Source organism: Bos mutus, chromosome X, assembly GCF_027580195.1.
Source record: "Bos mutus isolate GX-2022 chromosome X, NWIPB_WYAK_1.1, whole genome shotgun sequence".
Classification (NCBI taxonomy): Eukaryota; Metazoa; Chordata; class Mammalia; order Artiodactyla; family Bovidae; genus Bos; species Bos mutus.
This window is the reverse complement of record NC_091646.1, coordinates 112411950-112435294: the sequence shown is the minus strand read 5'-3', so window position 1 is coordinate 112435294 and position 23345 is coordinate 112411950. Positions and strand designations below refer to the sequence as shown.

General features: G+C 39.5%; 2 protein-coding genes across 6 annotated transcripts in view; one reads left to right on the top strand and one right to left on the bottom strand.

Moving 5' to 3' along the window:
- AMELX (amelogenin X-linked) overlaps positions 1 to 5582 on the top strand; it is a 41136-nt gene extending 35554 nt beyond the window's left edge. The window contains exon 6 of the mRNA XM_070366157.1: positions 5379 to 5582. Coding sequence (XP_070222258.1) covers positions 5379 to 5582 — 204 coding nt within the window. The remainder of the gene's footprint in view (positions 1 to 5378) is intronic.
- Positions 1 to 23345, bottom strand: part of ARHGAP6 (Rho GTPase activating protein 6) — a 541907-nt gene that overhangs the window by 176224 nt on the left and 342338 nt on the right. The window contains exon 1 of one of the 5 annotated variants that reach the window (XM_070365361.1): positions 23135 to 23263. The exons of 3 other annotated variants lie outside the window; for them this stretch is intronic. Coding sequence is in view for 1 of the 2 variants with exons in the window: in XM_070365360.1 (XP_070221461.1) it covers positions 23032 to 23046 (15 nt within the window). In the remaining variant the exon portion in view is untranslated. Of the gene's footprint in view, positions 1 to 23031; positions 23264 to 23345 lie in introns of those variants that run through there. One more of the 5 variants, XM_070365360.1, reaches the window with a different exon arrangement.

The window sequence follows — 23345 nt, the reverse complement described above, 5'->3', positions numbered from 1 at the left end:
ATCATGAACTAAACACTTGTTAAACTCTGGCTAAAATTTCTCTTCACTGGCTTATTAGTGTCTTTTCCAAATAAAACCATTTTTTAAACTAATTCACTAAATAATGCCATGGTAGAAACCCTTAATTAAGTCATGAATAGACAATGCAAATAATCCACATATTACACAATAAATGCACATTAAATTAAAACAAAACAAACTGTGTTCCTAAATATAAATTACTTTATCATTTTAAACTAGGAACTAGCAGTGTGTAAATTTCTCATGTTTTACTCCACCCAAAGGAAAGAAAAATAGAAAACATCATACTATGAAGGGAAAAAGAAATTTCCTGTGTGTTTACTTTTCCTGGGTGTCTATGAGTTTTTAGGTTATGGGTCACCACCACTTCAGGAAACTGGTGTCAAGTTTCAGAATGGGTTAGGAGTGAGAAGGTGAGGTAAGAAAAGGGCATCTGGCATTCATTCCTACTAAGAAAGAAACAAAGTCTGGAGAAATAACTCCAGCAAGAATGAAGGGATGGAGCCAAAGAAAAAACAGTACCCAGTTGTGGATGTGCCTGGTGATAGAAGCAAGGTCCGATGCTGTAAAGAGCAATACTGCATAGGAACATGGAATGTCAGGTCCATGAATCAAGGCAAATTGCAAGTGGTCAAATAGGAGATGGCAAGAGTGAACGTTGACATTCTAGGAATCAGCGAACTAAAATGGACTGGAATGGGTGAATTTAACTCAGATGACCACTATATCTACTACTGTGGGCAGGAATCCCTTAGAAGAAATGGAGTAGCCATCATGGTCAACAAAAGAGTCCAAAATGCAGTACTTGGATGCAATCTCAAAAACGACAGAATGATCTCTGTTTGTTTCCAAGGCAAACCATTCAATATCACAGTAATCCAAGCCTATGCCCCAACCAGTAATGCTGAAGAAGCTGAAGTTGAACGGTTCTATGAAGACCTACAATACCTTTTAGAACTAACACCCCAAAAAGATATCCTTTGTATTACAGGGGACTGGAATGCAAAAGTAGGAAGTCAAGAAACACCTGGAGTAACAGGCAAATTTGGTCTTGGAGTATGGAATGAAGCAGGGCACAGGCTGATAGACTTTTGCCAGGAGAATGCACTGGTCATAGCAAACACCCTCTTCCAACAACACAGGAGAAGACTCTACACATGGACATCACCAGATGGTCAACACCGAAATCAGATATATTTATATATATTCTTTGCAGCCAAAGATGGAGAAGCTCTATACAGTCAGCAAAAACAAGACCGGGAGCTGACTGTGGCTCAGATCATGAACTCCTTATTGCCAAATTCAGACTGAAATTGAAGAAAGTAGGGAAAACCACTAGACCATTCAGGTATGACCTAAATCAAATCCCTTATGATTATACAGTGGAAATGAGAAATATTTAAGGGACTAGATCTGATAGACAGAGTGCCTGATGAACTATGGATGGAGGTTCATGACATTGTACAGGAGACAGGGATCAAGACCATCCCCATGGAAAAGAAATGCAAAAAAGCAAAATGGCTGTCTGATGAGGCCTTACAAATAGCTGTGAAAAAAGAAGAACTGAAAAGCAAAGGAGAAAAGGAAAGATATAAACATCTGAATGCAGAGTTCAAAGAATAGCAAGGAGAGATAAGAAAGCCTTCCTCAGCGATCAATGCAAAAAAATAGAGAAAACAACAGAATGGGAAAGACTAGAGATCTCTTCAAAGAAAATAAGAGATACCAAAGGAACATTTCATGCAAAGATGGGCTCGATAAAGGACAGAAATGGTATGGACCTAACAGAAGCAGAAGATATTAGAAGAGGCAGTGGCCACAGGGCCGGAAAAGGTCAGCTTTCATTCCAATCCCAAAGAAAGGCAATGCCAAAGAATGCTCAAACTACCACACAATTACCCTTATCTCACATGCTAGTAAAGTAATGCTCAAAATTCTCCAAGCCAGGCTTCAGCAGTATGTGAACCATGTGAACCAGATGTTCAAGCTGGTTTTAGAAAAGGCAGAGGAACCAGAGATCAAATTGCAAATATCCGCTGGATCATGGAAAAAGCAAGAGAGCTCCAGAAAAACATCTATTTCTGCTTTATTGACTATGCCAAAGCCTTTGACTTTGTGGATCACAATAAACTGTGGAAAATTCTGAAAGAGATGGGGAATACCAGACCACCTGACCTGCCTCTTGAGAAACCTATATGCAGGTCAAGAAGCAACAGTTAGAACTGGACATGGAACAACAGACTGGTTCCAAATAGGAAAAGGAGTACATCAAGGCTGTATATTGTCACCTGCTTATTTAACTTATATGCAGAGTACATCATGAGAAACGCTGGGCTGGAAGAAACACAAGCTGGAATCAAGATTGCTGGGAAAAATATCAATAACTTCAGATATACAGATGACACCACCCTTATGGCAGAAAGTGAAGAGGAACTAAAGAGCCTCTTGATGAAAGGGAAAGAAGAGAGTGAATAAGTTGGCTTAAAGCTCAACATTCAGAAAACAACGATCATGGCATCTGGTCCCATCACTTCATGGGAAATAGATGGGGAAACAGTGGAAAAAGTGTCAGACTTTATTTTTGGGGGCTCCAAAATCACTGCAGATGTTGATTGCAGCCATGAAATTAAAAGACACTTACTCCTTGGAGGAAAAGTTATGACCAACCTAGATATCATATTGAAAAGCAGCGACATTACTTTGCCAACAAAGGTCCGTCTAGTCAAGGCTATGGTTTTTCCAGTGATCATGTATGGATGTGAGAATTGGACTGTGGAGAAAGCTGAGCACTGAAGAATTGATGCTTCTGAACTGTGGTGTTGGAGAAGATTCTTGAGAGGCCCTTGGACTGCAGGGAAATCCAACCAGTCCATCCTAAAGGAGATCAGTCCTGGGTGTTCATTGGAAGGACTGATGCTGAAGCTGAAACTCCAGTACTTTGGCCACCTTATGCGAAGAGCTGACTTATTGGAAAAGACCCTGATGCTGGGAGGGATTGGGGGCAGGAGGAGAAGGGGACGACAGAGGATGAGACGGGTGGATGGCATCACCGACTTGATGAACATGAGTCTGGGTAAGCTCTGGGAGTTGGTGATGGACAGGGAGGTCTGGCATGCTGGGATTCATGGGGTTGCAAAGAGTCAGACACGACTGAGCAACTGAACTGAACTGAAAGGAGCCATGCATTAACTTGGTGCCCATTCAAACATTCACTGATAGTTTACACTGAATCCCTGACATTACAAGAAAATCATTCTTGTGTTGTGAATGCTGTTGTTTTGGTATTAGATTGGTGATAATGTTCTCATTTTACTGAAGGAAGAATAATTAGGTATCTAAAGTCATTTCCAGACTTTGTACTGTTCATCCGCAAACATCTGAGTAGTATTACTTTGCGGCAGTATAGCTATGGTACAGAAATGTTCCGTTCGGCTCAGTTGCTCAGTCATGTCCGACTCTTGGCGACCCCATGAATCGCAGCACGCCAGGCCTCCCTGGCCATCAGCAATTCCTGGAGCTTACCCAAACTCATGTCCATTGAGTTGGTGATGCCATCCAACCATCTCATCCTCTGTCATCCCCTTCTCCTCCTGCCCTCAATCTTTCCCAGCATCAGGGTCTTTTCAAATGAATCAGCTCTTCGCATGAGGTGGCCAAAGTACTGGAGTTTCAGCTTCAGCATCAGTCCTTCCAATGAACATCCAGGACTGATCTCCTTTAGGATGGACTGGTTGGATCTCCTTGCAGTCCAAGGGACTCTCAAGAGTCTTCTCCAACACCACGGTTCAAAAGCATCAATTCTTCGGCACTCAGCTTTCTTTGTAGTCCAACTCTCACATCCATACATGACCACTGGAAAAACCATAGCCTTGACTAGATGGACCTTTGTTGACACAGGAATGTACCCCGTGATTTAGAGGACCAGCATTTAGTGGACCAGATTGGGTGGAAAGCAGTACAAAATCTTTTTAGTACAACTTATCTCCCAATTCAAAAGTTAGTTTGGTGCCCTGGAGTTGCCAAAATTCATCTAAAGGTTTTTGTGTACAAAAATTCTACTCTTATTTTAATTTTCAACCCATTAAATCCAAAGAATATTAACCCACAGCTAGATTGTTCTTGAGGCTAAATAACTGAATGTTTTCAACAAATTCTCCCAGGACTATAAAATAGCTAATCTATGAAAGGAAATTGATTTGGTAATCATAGAGGGATGATGGGGACTCATTAAAACAGGCAAGTGGTAGAAAGGCGCTTTTCCTCTAAATGGCAGCTCTACCATCTTTGTAATTCAACTAATGCCATTAAACCTACACGAGATCAGGTTCCTCACTTTAATAATAAATTTCAGGAAGGCTGACAGAGCTGAGCACTGTTGATGCCAGGATTATGAGATCATTTGGGGAAGTTCCTGGAGCTGCTGGTGGGAGACTGATTTATTCATTCTGTCTCTGTTGGTAAAGATTTTATGGATCAACATTGAAGTAGTCTTTTTTTTCCAACATTGCAATTTAGTGATTAAATAGTCTTAGTTAGCCCTTTGCTCTCTATCTCATCTCTTTACAACAAGTTGTTCAAGAACTGCACCTGTGCCAAAAATGTTGGGCTGGCCAAAAAGTTCGCTCAGTTTTAAGTTCAAAAAGATCTTTCACTTTCACAAAGAACTTTATTGAACAACATATTCATGAACCAAATGAATTTTGGGGGCCAACCCAATATATTCTCAAGTAGATTCTGGCCATCGTTTTATAACCACAACCACCGCCACCACAGTAACAACAGCAACAACTAAAGCTAACAACTGTTTAACACTTACTACTGATGAGCTACAGTCAGAGGCTGCAATGAGTCAGACATGACTGAGCAACTGAGCACACACACACAGGCCAGCTACTCGTCCAAGCATAGTTCTAAGCCCAGGGTGCACCACCATGCTGGCTAAAAGTCCTAAGGAGGTTTCTCAAGGAGGTGTGGGTTCAATCCCTGGATCAGGAAGATCCCTGGGTCAGGAAGATCCCCTGGAAAAGGAAATAGCAATCCACAACAGTGTTCTTGCCTGGAAAATTTCATGGACATAGGATCCTGGTGGGCAACAGTCCATGGGGTTGCAAAGAGTTGGACACAATTGAGCATGAATGCACACACATAACAAGATACACATGTGTCTTAGAATTCCAGAAAGTATAGTAACTACCATTTTGGCATCCCTGAATAGGATAGCCTAATGTTGAAAAAAACAAATAAGTGTCATCGTTCATGCATTCCACAAACAGTCATTGAGGGCCTCCTATATGTCAGGCTCCAGATATACTCACTCATTCAGTCATCATGACAACACCAGTGTGCCCATTGTCCAGGCAGAAAGGTATACAAACTTGCCCACAGACCCACAGCTAGCAAGTGGCAGCATCAAAATGAAGACAAGAGATCTGGTTAATCCTTCAAGTCACTTGGTGAATGTGGTCACCATTCATCTTGGCACTCTAGCTGGAACCTTCAGGATTTCCCCCTTCCTGCTCTCTCTTATTACCACCACTAAACGGGCCAAGTCTCCCGAGTGACTTCTCTTCCTTATTCCTCTCCATTCTCACATTCTCACCTTGGCCCAAGTCCAAATCGGCTTTTTTTTTTTTTTCCTTTTGGTTTTTTATTGAGGTGAAATTTACACAAAATCCAATTAGCCATTTTTAAAGTGTACTCTTCAGTGGCATTTAGTACATTCACAGTGTTGTACAATCATTACCGTGATCTAGTTCTCAAACAGTTTTACCATCCCAAGAGGAAAATCAGTAGTACGACTAAGTAATCTCTCCTCATTCTCCCTCTCTTCCTCCAACCCCTGGAAACCACTCATGCATTTTCTGTCTCTATGGATTTACCTATTCTGGATGTTTCCTGTAAATGGAACTGTATAATATGTGACCTAATGTTTTCAGGATTCACCCATGCTGTAGCATGAATCAGTGCTTCATTCCCTTTAATGGCCAAACAATGTTCCATTGTACAGCTAGACCACATTTTGTTTATTCATTCATCTGTTCATGGACATCCAGGTTGCTTTCCCTGTCTGGGCATTGTAAACAGAGCAGCAATGAACAGTCACGTACAAGAATGTTTTTGAATATCTGCTTTCAATTCTTTTGAAACATATACCTCGGAGTAGAATTGCATCTTTTAAGCATCTCCCTAGGAGTGGGATTACTGAGTCATGTGGTAACTCTAAGGTTTACCTCTTTGATGAGCCCCTCATAGGCATTTGAATGGACTCATGTGCTAGGATAGTCTCCCTACTTGCAGCCTCCCGTTCTCTAACCCCTTCTGCTCATTGCCAGCAGAAGTTTATTGATGCCATTCCATGGCTTATAAACCTTTAAGAGTTACCCAGTATGTGAAATGATAATCCTAAAGATTTATGCATAGGTCTTATCTCTTGTATAGCATGTAAATTCCATGAGAGCCAAAATCATATTGTGTTTACATTGCCGATCATAATGCTTTGAACATAGTGAACATTTAAAGGATGCTTGATGAAGGAAGGACTGAATGAGGGAATAAAGCCAGAGGGAATGAATATAGTCACATCTGAGATGTGAGCATCTCTTTCGCCTGATTTAGGACTCCAGCTGAACGTGAATTAATGGCTTGATCATAGAGACTGGTATCTGGAGGCAAATCCCAAAAGCAAAGCATACTTGACTAGCTGTGTGACTTTGGGCAAGTGACTTAAACTTGTGCCTCAGCTGCCTCATCTGCAAAATGCAAATAATCTAGGTTTGCTTTGAGTATAAAAAGGAACTAATATTTATGATGCTCTTATAATGCCTGGCATATGGTCAGTAGTTTAGAGAGCTTGTTAAATAAAATAAGTAAAATAAATGAGCTAACACTATAAGCAAATGAAACTGCTTAAGACAGTAGGATGAACACAGGGTTCTGTGAGCTGCAAAGTAAAGGCAGTTAGGCCCACAGACCAAACTGTCTACCTGAATTCACATGCAATATAGGTGGTGTTGATTTACTATGCGTTATTCTCTCACTTGATTAGATTTGGAGGTCTGCAATCATCATGGGGAAGCACTTTTGGTCTCATCCTGGTATTCCACCTCACCCAGTGTTGTCATGGGGAAGATAACTGATAACTATTGGTTGATTTGACTTCCCTAGGAAAATAAAGTGATTAGCCATAACCGACAATGGCTGACTTTAAAATCAACTGTGAAGCTACATATAAACAGCTAACAAAATTCAGCATATTGCTAAGTCAATGAGAGTAAAGTACCTAAGGATAAGAACATTTCCAAACTGTTTACTTCTGAATGTAATCTATTCATTTCAGTTTCTTTAATAGACTTTAAAGGGCTAGCTAAGTGGGTTCTCACAAGTACTAGAGGCATCACTCACATTCAGTGACTGTCTTTCTGCTACCCTTATTTTCAACAGGCTTCTCTTAGATACATATAGAGAGAGAAGGCCTAGAAATAGGCCTTCTCAATTTGAATAAACTCAATTATCCAGGGTTTTTTTTTTTCCCATACTTGCCATTGCATAACCTCCCAACAACACCTGGTTTACTCTTGTATTTAGAGTGCTGATGAATCTTAGAGATGTATGTTTTCATGTATCCACCTTCATTTGTAAATTTTTAGGGTGCAAAACACACAAAGCAAACTAAAACGTTCTAAAGAGCACACGCATTCCCTCGTGCACAGTGCAGAAACTTTACCTACTGATACATGTGTGGTTTGGTTCCCTGGTGATTTCAGAAGGCTCCTCCATCCCCAAATCGGGTGGAGCCTTTCTTCCCACGTTAATAAACAAAGTTTGAACCAATGCCAATGGTTTTGAGAAAGTTTATTTTTTAATTAAACAGTTTATTTTGAGAGAATTGTAGATTCATGTTCAGATAGCAGAAATAATACAGAGCCTTTTTGTACCCTGCACCTAGCCTCCCCCAATGGTAACATCTTGCATACAATGTCACAACCAGGAAACTGACACTGATAGCATACAATGACTTTATTCAGATTTAACCAGTTTTACCTGCACTCATTTGTGTGTGTAAATGTGTATGTTTATTTCATTCTATCCGATTTTATCACATGTGTAGATTTATGTGACTACCACAACAGTCGAGACACAGAACATTCCATAGTCACGAGGATCCCTCCTGCTACCCTTTTTATGTTATTCTCACTTCCCTCTCAATCCACCACCTTCTTAAATCTGGCAATCACTGATTTATTTTCCATTTCGATAATTTTGTCATTTCAAGTATGTTACATAAATGAGATGATATAGCATGTAGCTTGTTGGGGGGACAGGCTTTATTCACTCAGTATAAGTTCCCTGAGATCCACCTAAGTTGTTGAATGTATCAATAGCTCATTTTTTTTATTGTTAAATTATATTCTAGGGTATGACCCACTGGCACAGTTTATTTAACAAAAGTGCATTTTGGATTCAATGCAATCTTATTAACTGCACCAATGCTACAGAATATGACTTGACAGGGGACTTACATAAACTATCTTGTTTTTATTACAAGACCTCCACTGTGAAGTGAAAAATGAAACCAAGTTTTTGTATATTTTAAATGAAAGCTTGCACAGGTGTTTCAGTCAGCTAAATATTTTAGCCTGAACTATTTTAGCTCTAAATTATTCAAATAATTATCTCAAAAATTTCTATGTAATTTAGCATGCAGAGAATGCCTCTGTTTGAGGGGGTGGTATATTACTCAATCAGATTTTATTTTTCTGCTAACACTATACCATTTTTACTAGTGATCATAATTATCGAGATTTAGTCTTCTGGCGATTTTCTCCTTCAGAATTTACAAGGAGCTTACGAAAGTTCAAATGCACTGTATTTTTGGCAAAGGACCCTCATGCTTTGTCTGCATTTTACTGCTTCCTTTGCACCTGGGAAGAGCTATTTTAGGACTGTCTAGACAATCACCCCAGCTTTAAAGGTCTTTTCCTTTCTTGTCACATAATCGCTGAGTATGGAGGGTAATAAATAGATGATGCTGGCATTCTCTCATCAAATATGCTGTTCAAATAGAGTCAGGAACAAGAATGCCTTTGGTCTGGCTCACAAAACTTAGAGGCTTTAATATATGGTCGCATACTTGCACCAATGGATCAATCTTTAAACCAACAAGAAGGTCTCCCGCCATCCACACTTTTGCACTGTAGTACCAGAATTATACTTTTTGGTTGAACTGTATGAAATGGTTAATTTTTGTACCATTTTGGATCTATAAAAATGGCAATTTCAAATTATTCAACTCAAGAGATCTGGGAAGGAATCTAGACATGGTCTGGTTTCATTTCCCTTCTCCAGTTCCCAGGAAACACTAACCCTGACTGTAGTGGTGACCCAGAATGCACAGCTTCTGCAGGCCACTCTTGCCATTACAGGAAATAACAGAAACAAGTATGATCCCCAGACATTCTCCACATGCTTGTTCAATCTAATTCCTCTGGGTCAGTTAGTAAAATCCCAGGGGTACATGCACAGATTAAGTCTACTTCACCTCTTACAGTCCTTTCTTTCAAGAGGTGACAGCTTTCAAGTTCTCCACACAAGTCCTAGAGCCCACTGTCTCCAGGCCCCTTAATGGGTCCTGAGAATGCTTCCTCTTGTCTGATCCTCCAGAGAATCTTTCTACTGACAATCTCTGATGATTGTAGTATTTCTTTTTTGAGGAAAAAAAATGCACCAGGATGGAGATAAATAGATGGAAAGGCAAATATAGATATAGACACAAAACAATAATCAACCACTTTGATTTATTTCCTTATGTTTTGTTATTAGTGTATTTATTTTTCTATCAGATACCAACATATGTTATTTTACTGCAAACACTATACCATTTCTATTGTAACTTTCAAGTGCTTTCTCTACCCTTACCTCTCTGTTTTTTCCATTTTCTCCACTGCCGTTAGTGAAAATCGCTCAGTCATGTCTGACTCTCTGTGACCCCATGGTCCCCACTTTTGCTTATGTGCACCACTTTCCTCATTTCTTCCTTCATTAGCCACTTGATCACGAGCTTATTTGCTGCCGCTCTTCCTTTCAGGCTCTAAATGGTGGCACTCCTCATGACCTTGTTCTAGGCTAACATCTCTTAAGTCAAATCTTCTCAAGATGTGCCCAGGGTCTGTGAATCTCCTGAATCAGGTTCATCAGAAACAAGCTCCATGAAAGAAGTAAACTTTTAACATAAATTACTGAATTGGCTGCTGTGGACTGCGGGCCGCCCGGGGTCGGTGAAGATCTCAAGATGGCTGGACGGAAACTTGCTCTAAAAACCATTGACTGGGTAGCTTTTGGGGAGATCATCCCTCGGAACCAGAAGGCCGAGAAATTAATTTAAAAAAAAATTACTGAATTCTCAGCACCTGGAAGAGTCTCAGGCCCACTTCCGTGCTCAATAAATGTTTGTGGAGGAAATGGATTGCCTGAAGTGCTTGTGGAAATGCATGTTCCTGGTATGTATTCTTGGACTCCTAAACTGGAATCACAGTGTATCTGGCATTTGAAAACCCAAATTTCTGCTCTTCTGTCACATGACCTTTCGTCCAATACCCTCTCCCCACTCCTCATTCTTCAGTGCTCTGAGACACCTTTCCAGAACCCAACCTCTGCTCAGACTAAGTCAGATCTCTTTATTATGCCCTCTCATAGAACCCTCTCCTCTGTGAAACTTTCTGTCACACTAATTTTACACATATGTGTGAGACTGTTGAATGAAGTCCTATCTCTCCTGCCAGTTTACCTCCAATCTTGTAGGTTCCTCTTTAACATTATATCCCTACTTCCTCATGTGAGTCTCACTCATTGTGGGCCCTCAGTAAATATAAGTGAATGAATTCATATTTGTAACATGGATTGAAAGTGAAAAGTGTAAGTCGCTCAGTTGTGTCCAACTTTTTGAGACCCCATGGGCTTATACAGTCCAAAGAATTCTCCAGGCCAGAATACTGGAGTGGGTAGCCTTTCCCTTCTCCAGGGGATCTTCCCAACCCAGGGATCAAACCCAGGTCTCCCACATTGCAGGTGGATTCTTTACCAGCTGAGTCACTGGGGAAGCCCTCTACCTCTAAAATGTATTTCAAATCCATTCCTTCTACATCTCCACAGTTGCTGCCCGTCAGTAGTCAACTGGTTGGTTGCCATGGCCCAGTAACTGCCCTGTATCCATTCTCACTCTATAACAAACAACTTTCTACACAGAACTCAAAACATCAATCAAATCATCTCCAGGTACAGACTTAGCTGATGGTGTCCTGCTGCAAGGGAATGAAGTTGATACACCTTAGCTAGACCCTGCCTATCTGTCCACAGCACCTCATGCCATTGCTTTATTCTCTCACTCTTGGGATTGCTGACCCCCATTTTCCATACAATGTTCCTTCTGCATGGAATGATTGCCCATGTGTCCCCACCCCTTGCTCATTTCACATAGCTGGCTCCTTCTTAGACTTCAGTCCTCAGATATAATGCCAACTTCTCAGAGCCACCTTTTCTAACATTCTGTCTAAAATGAGGTTTCATCTTCTGATACTTGTTATCATAGGGATCTACTTATTGTTGTTGTTCAGTCACTAAGTCATGTCCGACTCTTCGTGACCCAATGAATTGCAGCATGCCAGGCTTCCCTGTCCTTCACTGTCTCCTGGAGTTTGCTCAAATTCATGTCCATTGTGTTGATGATGCCATCCAACCGTCTCATCCTCTACTGCCCCCTTTTCTTCCTGCCCTCTATCTTTCCCAGCATCAGGAACTTTTCACATGAGTCGGCTCTTTGCATCAGGTGGCCAAACTTTTGGAGCTTCAGCTTCAGCATCAGTCCTTCCAATGAATATTCAGGGTTGATTTCCTTTAGGATTGAATGGTTTGATCACTTTGCTGTCCAAGGAATTCTCAAGAGTCTTCTCCAGCACATTTCAAAAGCATCAATTCTTCAGTGCTCAGTCTTCTTTCTGGTACAGCTCTCACATGTGTACATGACTACTGGAAAACCATAGCTTTGACTATACAGACCTTTGTTGGCAAAGTGATGTCTCTGCTTTTTAATATGCTGTCTAAGTTTGTCATAGCTTTTCACAGGTATGTCATAGGAGCAAGCAGGATCTTTTTACTAGACAGCATTTACTACACATTGGAATTACAGATTTACTTTTGTTCATTATCTTGTTTCTGCATGGAAAGCTCCATGTGAATCTTATTCACTACTTCATCCCCAGAACCTCAAACAGAACCCAGCACATGATAGACTGTACTGAATGAATGGAGAAGGAAAAAAAAAAGTTAAAATAGAAGAGCACCAACAGGTTTTTGATGACAGGTCCTGGGGCGGTTCAGGGAGGCACTGACTATGAAGGGGCAGCAGGAGGGAATCTGTGGGGTGGGGGGGATGACAGAACTCTTCTGGGTCCTTATTGTAGTGGTGGTTACACAATTTTATGTATTTGTCAAAACTCAGAATTGTACCCCTCCAAAAGATGGATTTTACTATATGTAAATTAAAAATAAATTAATCAAATTACATGTTTCTGAAACCCAAGTCAACCCAGAATAAATAGAAAATGGGCCAAAGAACTAAACAGACATTTCTCCAAAGAAGACACACAGATGGCTAACAAACACCTGAAAAGATGCTCAACATCACTCATTATCAGAGAAATGCAAATCAAAACCACAATGAGGTACCATCTCACGCCGGTCAGGATGGCTGCGATCCAAAAGTCTACAAGCAGTAAATGCTGGAGAGGGTGTGGAGGAAAGGGAACCCTCTTACACTGTTGGTGGGAATGCAAACTAGTACAGCCACTATGGAGAACAGTGTGGAGATTCCTTAAAAAACTGGAAATAGAACTGCCATATGACCCAGCAATCCCACTGCTGGGCATACACACTGAGGAAACCAGAATTGAAAGAGACACTTGTACCCCGATGTTCATCGCAGCACTGTTTATAACAGCCAGGACATGGAAGCAACCTAGATGTCCATCAGCAGACGAATGGATAAGAAAGCAGTGGTACATATACACAATGGAATATTACTCAGCTATTAAAAAGAATACATTTGAATCAGTTCTAATGAGGTGGGTAAAACTGGAGCCTATTCTACAGAGTGAAGTAAGCCAGAAAGAAAAACACCAATACAGTATATTAACACATATATATCAAATTTAGAAAGATGGTAATGATGACCCTGTATGCAAGACAGCAAAAGAGACACAGATGTACAGAACAGTCTTTTGGACTCTGTGGGAGAAGGCGAGGGTGGGATGATCTGAGAGAATAGCACTGAAACATTTATATTATCATATGTGAATCAGATCACCAGTCCAGGTTCGATGCATTAGACAGGGTGTTCGGGGCTGGTGCACTGGGATGACCCAGAGGGATGGGATGGGGAGGGAGGTAGGAGGGAGGTTCAGGATGGGGAACACATGTACACCTGTGGCGGATTCATGTCAAGTATGGCAAAAACCACTACAACATTATAAAGTAATTAGCCTCCAATTAAAATAAATAAATTTTTAAAGTAAAAAACAATAAAGAAATAAAGAATTGCTGTATTTTCAAAAAACAAAACAAAACAAAAAAAACAGAATAAATCTAAGAATCCAAGTTTCATAGGTTTGGGGCTCTTTTGTGGGGTCAATTAACTTCCCATGTTCATGGTCAAGTAGTGATTCAAACCATACTTGCCCAATTCTCATTTATCAGTTTAAAGAAAGGAAATGGGAAATAAAGATGTGGAGGTTAAACAATACAAGAAAAAACACAGTGGTAAAATAATATTTAAAATAACGTGATAAAATGTCAGCATTTATTTGTGACATTTGGCTCTGTTTGTATTGGCTCACCACAGTGGTGCCTCCCACATATACACCCACAGCTGACCTCTGCTTGGTACAAGTGATAATGACTAAACTTCACATATTATGCTGGCATAATCTATCCCTTCCCTGGAGGGCTGTTGCACACAGGGAATTACAGTTTCACGGCCGAACAATGTTTCTTTCTCAAAATACACCACAGTCAAATTTCATTAGAACGAAGTTATACGGGCTGATAAATTGTTGTCGTTTGCCAAATTATTACTCATATTCACCCAATATTCACCCAATATAAGCCACTGACAAACCCCATTAAATCGGGGGAAAGCAGGATGCAGAGATATTAATAGATTCTTTAGATGTGAGTTGCATTCTCTAAAGTAAGCATATGTCATACAGATTTCATCTTATGACCTTCCTCCCCACCCCCACTATTGACTTTTATCCATTAGAACATGTTGATGGATATACCATTTCAACATGAAATATTTGGATATCTGACTGATTTAGGGAAAGGGAAATGGTGAGATAATTTCCTCTTTTATCAAGCTGAATCACTGAGTTCGCTCTGTTGCTATGCTCGCATAAGTCAATGCCATAGCAACTTCTCGGTTTGCTCTTAAACACTGGAGCAGAACGATGCTATTAGGTATATTTTTTTCAATTCTTAGATTTTATTTGTTCCCTTAGATGTGTAAATTTTATACTTTACAGTACAGGGCTATTTAGTTACCCTTTGGAAGTCTTACATTGTTGACTGCCATATATATCATCAATGCCGGTACAACAGAAGTGCTTACTTGTTGGAAAATTCTCCCATAGTTTCCCTTTACTTTTCTTAATCCCTAGCTCATAATTAAAGTTTGTACTTTGGACAGTATAGACTGGATCTTATTTGGGATTTTGGGGGTAAGGATCCTGAATTTAAATGGGACTGAACTATGCAATATAAAATTCATGAAATACAGAAATGCATGAACTTCTCACAAACTCACTTAAGTAAATTCAATAGAAGCCTAATTACCCCTTGGTATGTACTAGGAAGTGTGCCAGGTTCTAGAAAGAGATCAAATCTTCACTATCAAGAGATTCAGAAAACATCTAAGAGGCAGAGATAAGAGCATATTCTAGTTTCTATGAGCTCTTGCTGTGGAAAATAAGGGACATGTACTTTGCTTCTTCAGGGTTTAGGTTTTTCACCTACAAAATATGCTGTAATATCTAACTTAAGGCTAGTTTATGAAAATCACAAACCACACCACCTTTATTGCTGCTATCTTTAGAGTGTCATGGGCTGATGAACTGGAAAAGTAATTGACTTGTTTCTGAAATAGGTTTCAGATTCCATGTTTAATTCTATGATTATTTAGCCACCTATGTCAATATTCCAATTCGTTAAGGAATTAGGATTTGTTATTTAATACAGGCAATAAATTTCCCTGAAATTTTAGATATCCATCCACCCTCCTACAATCATGTGTTAATGTATCCAAAAGTAGGAAAATTCTGTTCAAGTCATTTTTGCTTTAGGCATCTCCTTATAATTTGAAGAATGTGCATCGTGTACCTTAGATGCATTTTAAAATGTCTCAGGGTATTGTCACTTTTTTATTTCTGATAAGGTGGACAGCTGTACATTCTTAACATTGGACTTGTTTTGGACAGGAAGCTTACTGAAGCTAGCTCCTGTTGCTCTTAGAAGTGGGAGCAAATGGTTTGATTTTATAGGTCTGTCCTGACTGTAATCATGGAACTGGAAGGTTCTTGTACTTATTGATGGATTATATTCTAAAATCATGTGTATACTATGATGAAATAGTGCTTGCATTTTTAGGAATATTAACTTGATGCTTTAATAGATAGTCCTGGGATTATGCATTTGAGAAGCTATTACACATTTTACATCTGTAATTCTCAGTGTGTTACAAGGTCCAGAAGAGTCTGTCTCAGCTGGAAGCTCTTGTTAGAAATTTAGAAATTCAAGTGCTTGAACACCACACCAGACCTAGGGAATCAGACACTCTGAGGGTGGGGCCCAGCAGTCTGTATTTTAATAACCCTCCAGGGGATTTCAATGCATGCTCAATTTTGAGAGCTACTGCTTTACATAATTCACATTTTTTATTTGGGATCATACATATACTTAGTTGAGAAATAGTTCTTTTCTTTTTGATGTTGTATCCTTTGTGGCTATTTGCTTGTTTTTGTGTTACTTTTGGTATTCTGAGAAAAGTAGGATTTCTGCCTATCCTAGTGTGGTTAAGACATGAGACCACCTGGTTCCTGAAAAAGTTTAAAGTCACTTTAAAAATGCATTATTAGAGAAATAATAAGAGGATGACTAATTTGAATAATTTAGCAATTTGGGACTGAAGAAATAACAATGGCTCAGAGTTAGGGACTTCAGTCCAACACTTAGAGGTTAAGTAGGAGTTTCTGAACCTCAGCTCAATTGACATAGTGGCATTTGGGGCTGGATAGAGATTTTTTTGTTTTTTTCTTTTTTTCTCATTCTTTTATTTTTGGCCATACTGCACAGCATGTGGGATCTTAGTTCTCCCACCAGGGATCAAACTCATGTCCCCTTCAGTGGAAGTGCGGAGTCTTAACCGCTGGACCTCCAGGGAAGTCCTGGGGCTGGAGAGTTTCATGTTGAGAGGCGAGGCTGTAGGATGTTCACTCACTAGAAGCCGGTAGTGTCCTCAACCAACATGTGTCAATCAACTGTCTTATTGTCAAATGTTCCCCTGGCGGGGGGGTGGGGTGGATAAATAGCCCCCATTCGAGAACCACAGGGTTGAACAACTTTGATCAGTTCCCTAGTCCAGCAGAAATTCTCAACCTTGGCTGCACAGAAGAATCAATGAACTATACTAACACTTTCGGTCCATTCCAGCCTGGTTGTATCAAATCTCTGTGGGTAGGCTCAGGGATCCTTTATCAAAGCTCACCCAGTGGAACTAAGGTTCAGCCAAGACTTATAAGCACTGCACTGACATCACTGTGCCTTAATTTCCTCACCTAGGAGACGATTGCAATACTATCTGTTCTAACCCCCACATGGGACATTCCAAAGATTGAATGACAGAATGTTTGTGAAAGCGTTTGTTCCACAAAGCATTAACTGTGTTAAGGGCAGCAGAGAAAAATAATGCATTTGAATAAGTCACTATAGAAATGAAAAGCTGTCTTCAGTCCTTGATTATGAATTAGGATGATTTATACTCACTGTCTCTTAATCACACATCTCATTTACCACATGGAAGAGATATAGGGAATTTGCAAAGTCTCTCTTGGAAGTAAACTTATAGCATTAATTTAGTCCTGGATGGACAGAAAAATGTATCAAATCAGGTCAAATTGGTCTACTGTGTACCAATGATAATTTGCACATCTAAAATCAATTCGCTGATCTTTCCATCCTTTTGGCTCTCAAGAAATTCACTTTAATAAGTAGGAAAAATGCAGATCCATCTAAAAATAAATTGCCTCTTTAAAAATTGTTAGAATGTGGAAAAATCATACACATTAAAAGTCTGTTATAGGCTTCAGCTGTGTTCATATGTATTATTTATTTTTAAAAAAAGATTAAAATATCTTAAACAATATTAAATATTAAAATTTATTAAAACTGAGGGTCAAATATTTGTGTTTTTTTTTCTGTACTTTTCTTTATGTTTGAAATATTTGACTAAACCTGAAGTGAAAGTCGCTCAGTCCTGTCTGACTCTTTGTGACCCCATGGACTATACAATCCAAGTAATTCTCCAGGCCAGAATACTGGAGTGGGTAGCCTTTCCCTTCTCCAAGGGATCTTCCCAACCCAGGGATCAAACCCAGGTCCCCTGCATTGCAGGCGAATTTTTACCAGCTGAGCCACCAGGGAAGCCCTAAACCTAAAAGAGGATGATAAGATTAGTTTGAACAAAGCACCAGAGAATACTCTAAAGGAAAATAAAGATGAAAATATATGTTTCACTTGGTGTCAGGTGACCAAAGAAACTCCACAAGGATGGAGAAACCAGCTATAGGCAAAGGGGCTTCATCTCACTGACTCAGTTTACATTGTTGGCATATTCAGGTAGGGGATGTCAGGCCTTTGACACTGAAGTTCAGTTTTGAACTTGCCCAACATATAAGGAAATGTTATTAGCTTATTTTTGTCAAATGTTCTACTAGCTTTTAAACTAAGCAACCTATCATGAAATGTCTGCTTCTACCCTCCTGTGCATGCGTGCTCAGTCACTTCAGTCGCATCTGACTCTTTGCAACCCCGTGGACTGTAGCCTGCCAGGCTCCTCTGCCCATGGATCTCCAGCCAAGAATACTGGAGTGGATTGCCATTCCCTTTCCAGGGGATCTTCCCAACCCAGAGATTCGAACCCGCATCTCCTACTTTGCAGGCAGGTTCTTTACCATTGATCCACTAGGGAAGCCCTGGCAAACTTCAGCCTGAGGACCAAATCCAGTTTGCCATCTGTTTCTATAAACACGGTATTAATTTAATACAGCTTGGTGTCTCTGGATGCTTTCAGTTACAGAGTTGAGTAGTTGCAATAAAAATCTGTGTGGCCCCAAAACCTAAAATATTTACCACCTCACCCTTTACAAAAAACTTTCCTAACTCCTGTCCTAGAATGTTAACATATATAATTTTCCTTTAGATTGAAATAATAAGTAATTGGACAAAATAAAATGTTTTACAATGATTTTTATATTGTAGTCATGTGGTAATATACAATTTATACTATATTTTCCTTTTAATACCAATAAACCAATTATAAAGATTACAGTGTTAATTACCACATTTTCACTTTAAAAAAACTAATGTGGTTACCAAAAAACTTAACAGTGGATGTGTTGATGATTAATTATTTAATATGTTGTTAAAATATCACTGTTTGACTGTGTCTCAAACTGGCCCTTTCCTAAAGTAAAATTATTTTTCTTGTTTAGTTATTTTCAGTTTAATAACTGCATTATAGGTAAAAACAGTTATGGAAATTTATTGACAAAGAATTCTTCACTTTTGAAAGAAATGAAAAGTCATATTTGCATGCTAAGGAGAAATGTACAGTAACAATGTCTTTCAGTCCTTATAAATAATTACCTCAATAGACAGTAAAGATGACATGTATGTGTCAATATAAGTAATAGCTTATTTTTAGTTCATTTCACATGTCCAGACTTTCCAATGTTTGGGGAAATTTTAAGAAAAGGAGATACATTTGTAGCTACATAAAATTGTATCATTCCCAGAAGCCTCATAAACTGAAAATGAGACCTTAATGATCTCCTCAAAATGACCTCAATATAGGAAAATGGTAAGTAATACAACAAAGAGAATACAGAACTATGGTTGCCAAGGCAACCATAATCATAATTCCTTTGAATTTTACTGAAGCATTCACTGCAGTTCAATCTAAGTTCATCATTCCTTAAGAAGCTTATATAAATTCAAAGTACTTATTATCTACAGCAGTATCATTCTAATCAAGCAGATGATGACAGGCATGTAGAACAGGAACTGAAATGCCCATGGCATTCGCATTATGGAAGAAAGATGGGAAAACGACACTTGCTAGTATGCGATGGCCAACAGAACATTTCTTTCCATTCTGTTCCATTCAAGACACACTTGTGGCACTACATAGATAGTCTCATACATAGATAATGGAATAAACACAGATTAAATGAGCTACAATCTCCTTGTAGATGCCCACGGCCCTAGAGAACTATGACAAACTATAGAATGGCTCGTAGACACAATCCACAGATTACCATTTGAAGACCTTTTCCCTAAAGGTAAATACGTGTGACCATCACTTTGCCTTCCAAGTAAAGAAAATAAAATCTTTTCCGTAAAATTTTGAGGAAGCTATTATTGCTCATTTGTATCTCATTTAATGCTATCATTAGGACTGAAGAGGATATTGTTTACTCCAGGCAATGTCAATATCTGGGAGGTTGGGCAGCCAGAGTGCCCTGATGGACGCTAAACAATCTCTGCTTGTATTCTCCAACCCAGACACTCCCCAGTCTGAAAGTTTGTAAAGATGGCTGGATGTGTGAAAGTCTAAATGCATTTGCCCATGGAAACAATGGTATACATAGTTGTTCTGGTCCCCAGGCCAGCTGATATGGTCTCATTTAATCCATAACACACTAGAAATGCAGAGTGGGAAATATAAGTGGGAACACCATTCTTCTCAGAGTCTGGAAAAGAGAGAAGACTGTCCATCATGGTATGCATAAATGAGCACTGGGTAGGGTACAGAGGTCCCTGCATGTGCGCCTAGGTCAGAGAACATCTCCTGGGAATACCACTTTCTGGATCCATCTCAGCAGCCTGGCCCACTGTAAAAACTCCATCCATATCTTGCTGGATAAATAAAATAATGAGCACTTTGCCATGTAATTCTGGGCTAGTCATTTTAGCATTTCTGAGATTCTCCTTCCCTGTAAATTAGGTATTTGGAAAGAGTAGCCCAGGCACTATGCTTGTCTTGTTCTCCATTTATGGGTAACTCATTTGACCCCTGTTTTCTTTTTTTGATACTATGGGGATAACAATGGTTCCCACAAGGGGCAGATGGGAAGATGTATCATGAAGATGGAGATGGAGTTAGAATAAGCCTTTTACCACTGGTAGAGAATGGAATATTATGGTTTTGGAAAGGAAGCTGCTGAAAAAATAGACACCTGCCAGCCTCTTTCACTGAACCAATAATGCAATAACAAACACTTCCCAAATACATACTCACAGCAAAGTCCTTTTTTAATAATTCCCATCCCATCTTTCTAGTGTCTCCTTTCCTTGACTTTTTCCCTTTATGTCTTTTCTTTCTTCGACGCTTACCACCATCTCATTTACTTTATTTTCTGCTGTCTATTTATTGGATATCCCCTGGCAAATAGCTCCAATACTTTGGCCACCTGATACGAAGAACTGACTCATTGGAAAAGACCCTGATATTGGGAAAGAATGAGGGTACGAAGAGAAGGGAGCAACAGAGGATGAGATGGTTAGATGACATTATCAACTCAATGGACATGAGTTTGAGCAAACTCCAGGAGATGGTGAAGGATAGGGAAGCCTGGAATGCTGCAGTCCATGGGGTCACAAAGAGTTGGACACAACTGAGCAACCGAACAACAACATTAAGTATGCAATAACATTACATCTAAAAATTTTTAAATATTTTAAAATTTATTAACATCAAAGGTCACTGATCACAGACCACCATCACAAATATGAAAATAACGAAAACGTTGGAATTATTGTGAGAATTACCTAACTGTGACACAGGGACACAAAGTAAACAAATAATGTTGAAAAAAGAAATGGTGCAGATAGATCTGCTTGTCACAGGGTTGCCGCAACCTTCAATCTGTGAAAAAAGCATTATCTATGAAGCGTGATAAAGTGAAGCTCAAAAGATGAGTGATGCCTGTAAACATGTAGAAAAACGGAATGCTGCTTGGATTTTGGGCTATATACTGAAGCCAGGGAGCCAGCCTGGTACAGTGAAAACAGCTCAAGGCAGGAGACACCAGACTCTCAAATCAGGGGGTGTGCGTTTGAATTTCTGCTCTGCCTCCTAAAGCCTATTGACTTTGAGCAGTTAGAGAACCTCCTATGTTTCAGTTTTATCATTTTAAAAACTGGAATATGATCCATGCCTTGCAAAACTGTTGTGAGAATTAAATGAAAAGATGGAAGTAAACCCAGGAAACTGAAGCCCTTTACCAGGTGACAGCCATTCTCACTGTTGCTCATGGCCCTCCTAGCCCTGTCCTCACTACAGCGGCCTTACTCAAGCCCCTTAATCCCTCTGGTCTCCAGTTCCCTTTCCTACACAATAAGCGACTGGGTTAGAAGGATTCCGAATAGATCTGCCACTTTGAAAACCCTATACACTTCATTTTACTTCCCCAAGTATGTAATTATGGGACTGGGTGAAATAGACCTTTTAGAGATAATCTAGATTGATCTAGAGAGGCTTATTAAGTATGATGAATTGTCTGTGTTATAATTCTATACTCATAATCTTAAAGTATAATTTTTATTTTAAAAAAATCCTTCTGGAAGAAAAGTTTTCCATGTCTCAGCAATTCCAACTGCAGATAGTTTTTCAATGCTTGGGCTGAAGGGCCCAATATTATAAGTATAAATGTCATTAGGTGCTGAAAACTTCCTTTTGCATTTATGACTGTGTCCCAAAACAGAATCCTAGAAAAGAGAAGTGTGGTTCATAAATACTGAGAGACCTCCTAAGAATCCAGTAGGATTTCATATACATTTCAGTTGATTTACATTTAAATTTGTTATTCATTTACAAGTTCCCACAGGCTACAGTCCATGGGGTCTCAAAGAGTCAGACATGACTGAGCGACTAATACTACTACTACATTTATAGTGTCCCAAACAGGATGAGCTTGACAACTTGTGAATCATAAAAAAAGGAAGAAAATCAAGTTACTAAACAAATTATTTTCCCTTTGAGTCATATGCAGCCCATAAGATAACTCTGACGCAGCACTTATAACACAGACATATTTACTTAAGATGAACAGAAAACAATTTCCTTGCTGCCATCTAGCCTTTAAAAATCCTTTTAAAAATTTATATATTCAAAGAGCTTCCAGGGGAAAAAAATCTTTTAGGTCTGTAACTTCTGCAGAAAAAATGGCCTGAAATATTTCCAAATACACTACTGAGAAAGTGCTCTCTTGAGTACAAACACAATTTTTAATATCTTAAAGCATATCTTGGTTTGAACAACACACCTTTGGGTCGTATTCAAAGCACACAACTTTGGGTCAAATTCAAATTATGCTCACACACACACACACACACACACCACGGTACCACCCACTTCTCTTATTTCCTCCTACAACCAGAAAACGGAGTGTTGTACTGCAACAGCACACACCCTTTCAATTTGCATAAATATAATGCCTTTAACCCATTAAAGAAGCACAAAAACATCATCAGGGCTGAAATCAGTCAAAATGAATGATACATGTTTAAAATAAAAATAAGCCTGTAATTTTAATGTAAAATTTACATGGATAAATAGCTACTATGTTAAAATAAACATCTGCATCACACAATTAAATATAAGTGGCCTAGGAATGCCCAACTTACAAATATCCTGTACATGGGAACAGTCAACCCAAGCGAGCGGACCAGGACCAGGGCAGGCTTTCCCCAGACTTGAAGTTGGGAGAAGAATTTCCCTAGGATTCACCTTAGTGTCTTCCTGCTGGATACCGACGATGGCAGTGATCAGAGAAGGGGGAAATGGGTAGCCATGATTCTCAAGCCACCACAGCACTCCCTTCCCACCATGCTCACCAAGGAATCCATTTCCTATAAATGTTACAAAGAGTGCCTGGGTTCCCAGGCCGGTCCATCAGAAGTCCGCTGGACCCAAAGTGCAGCTGGAACTGTGCTATTAA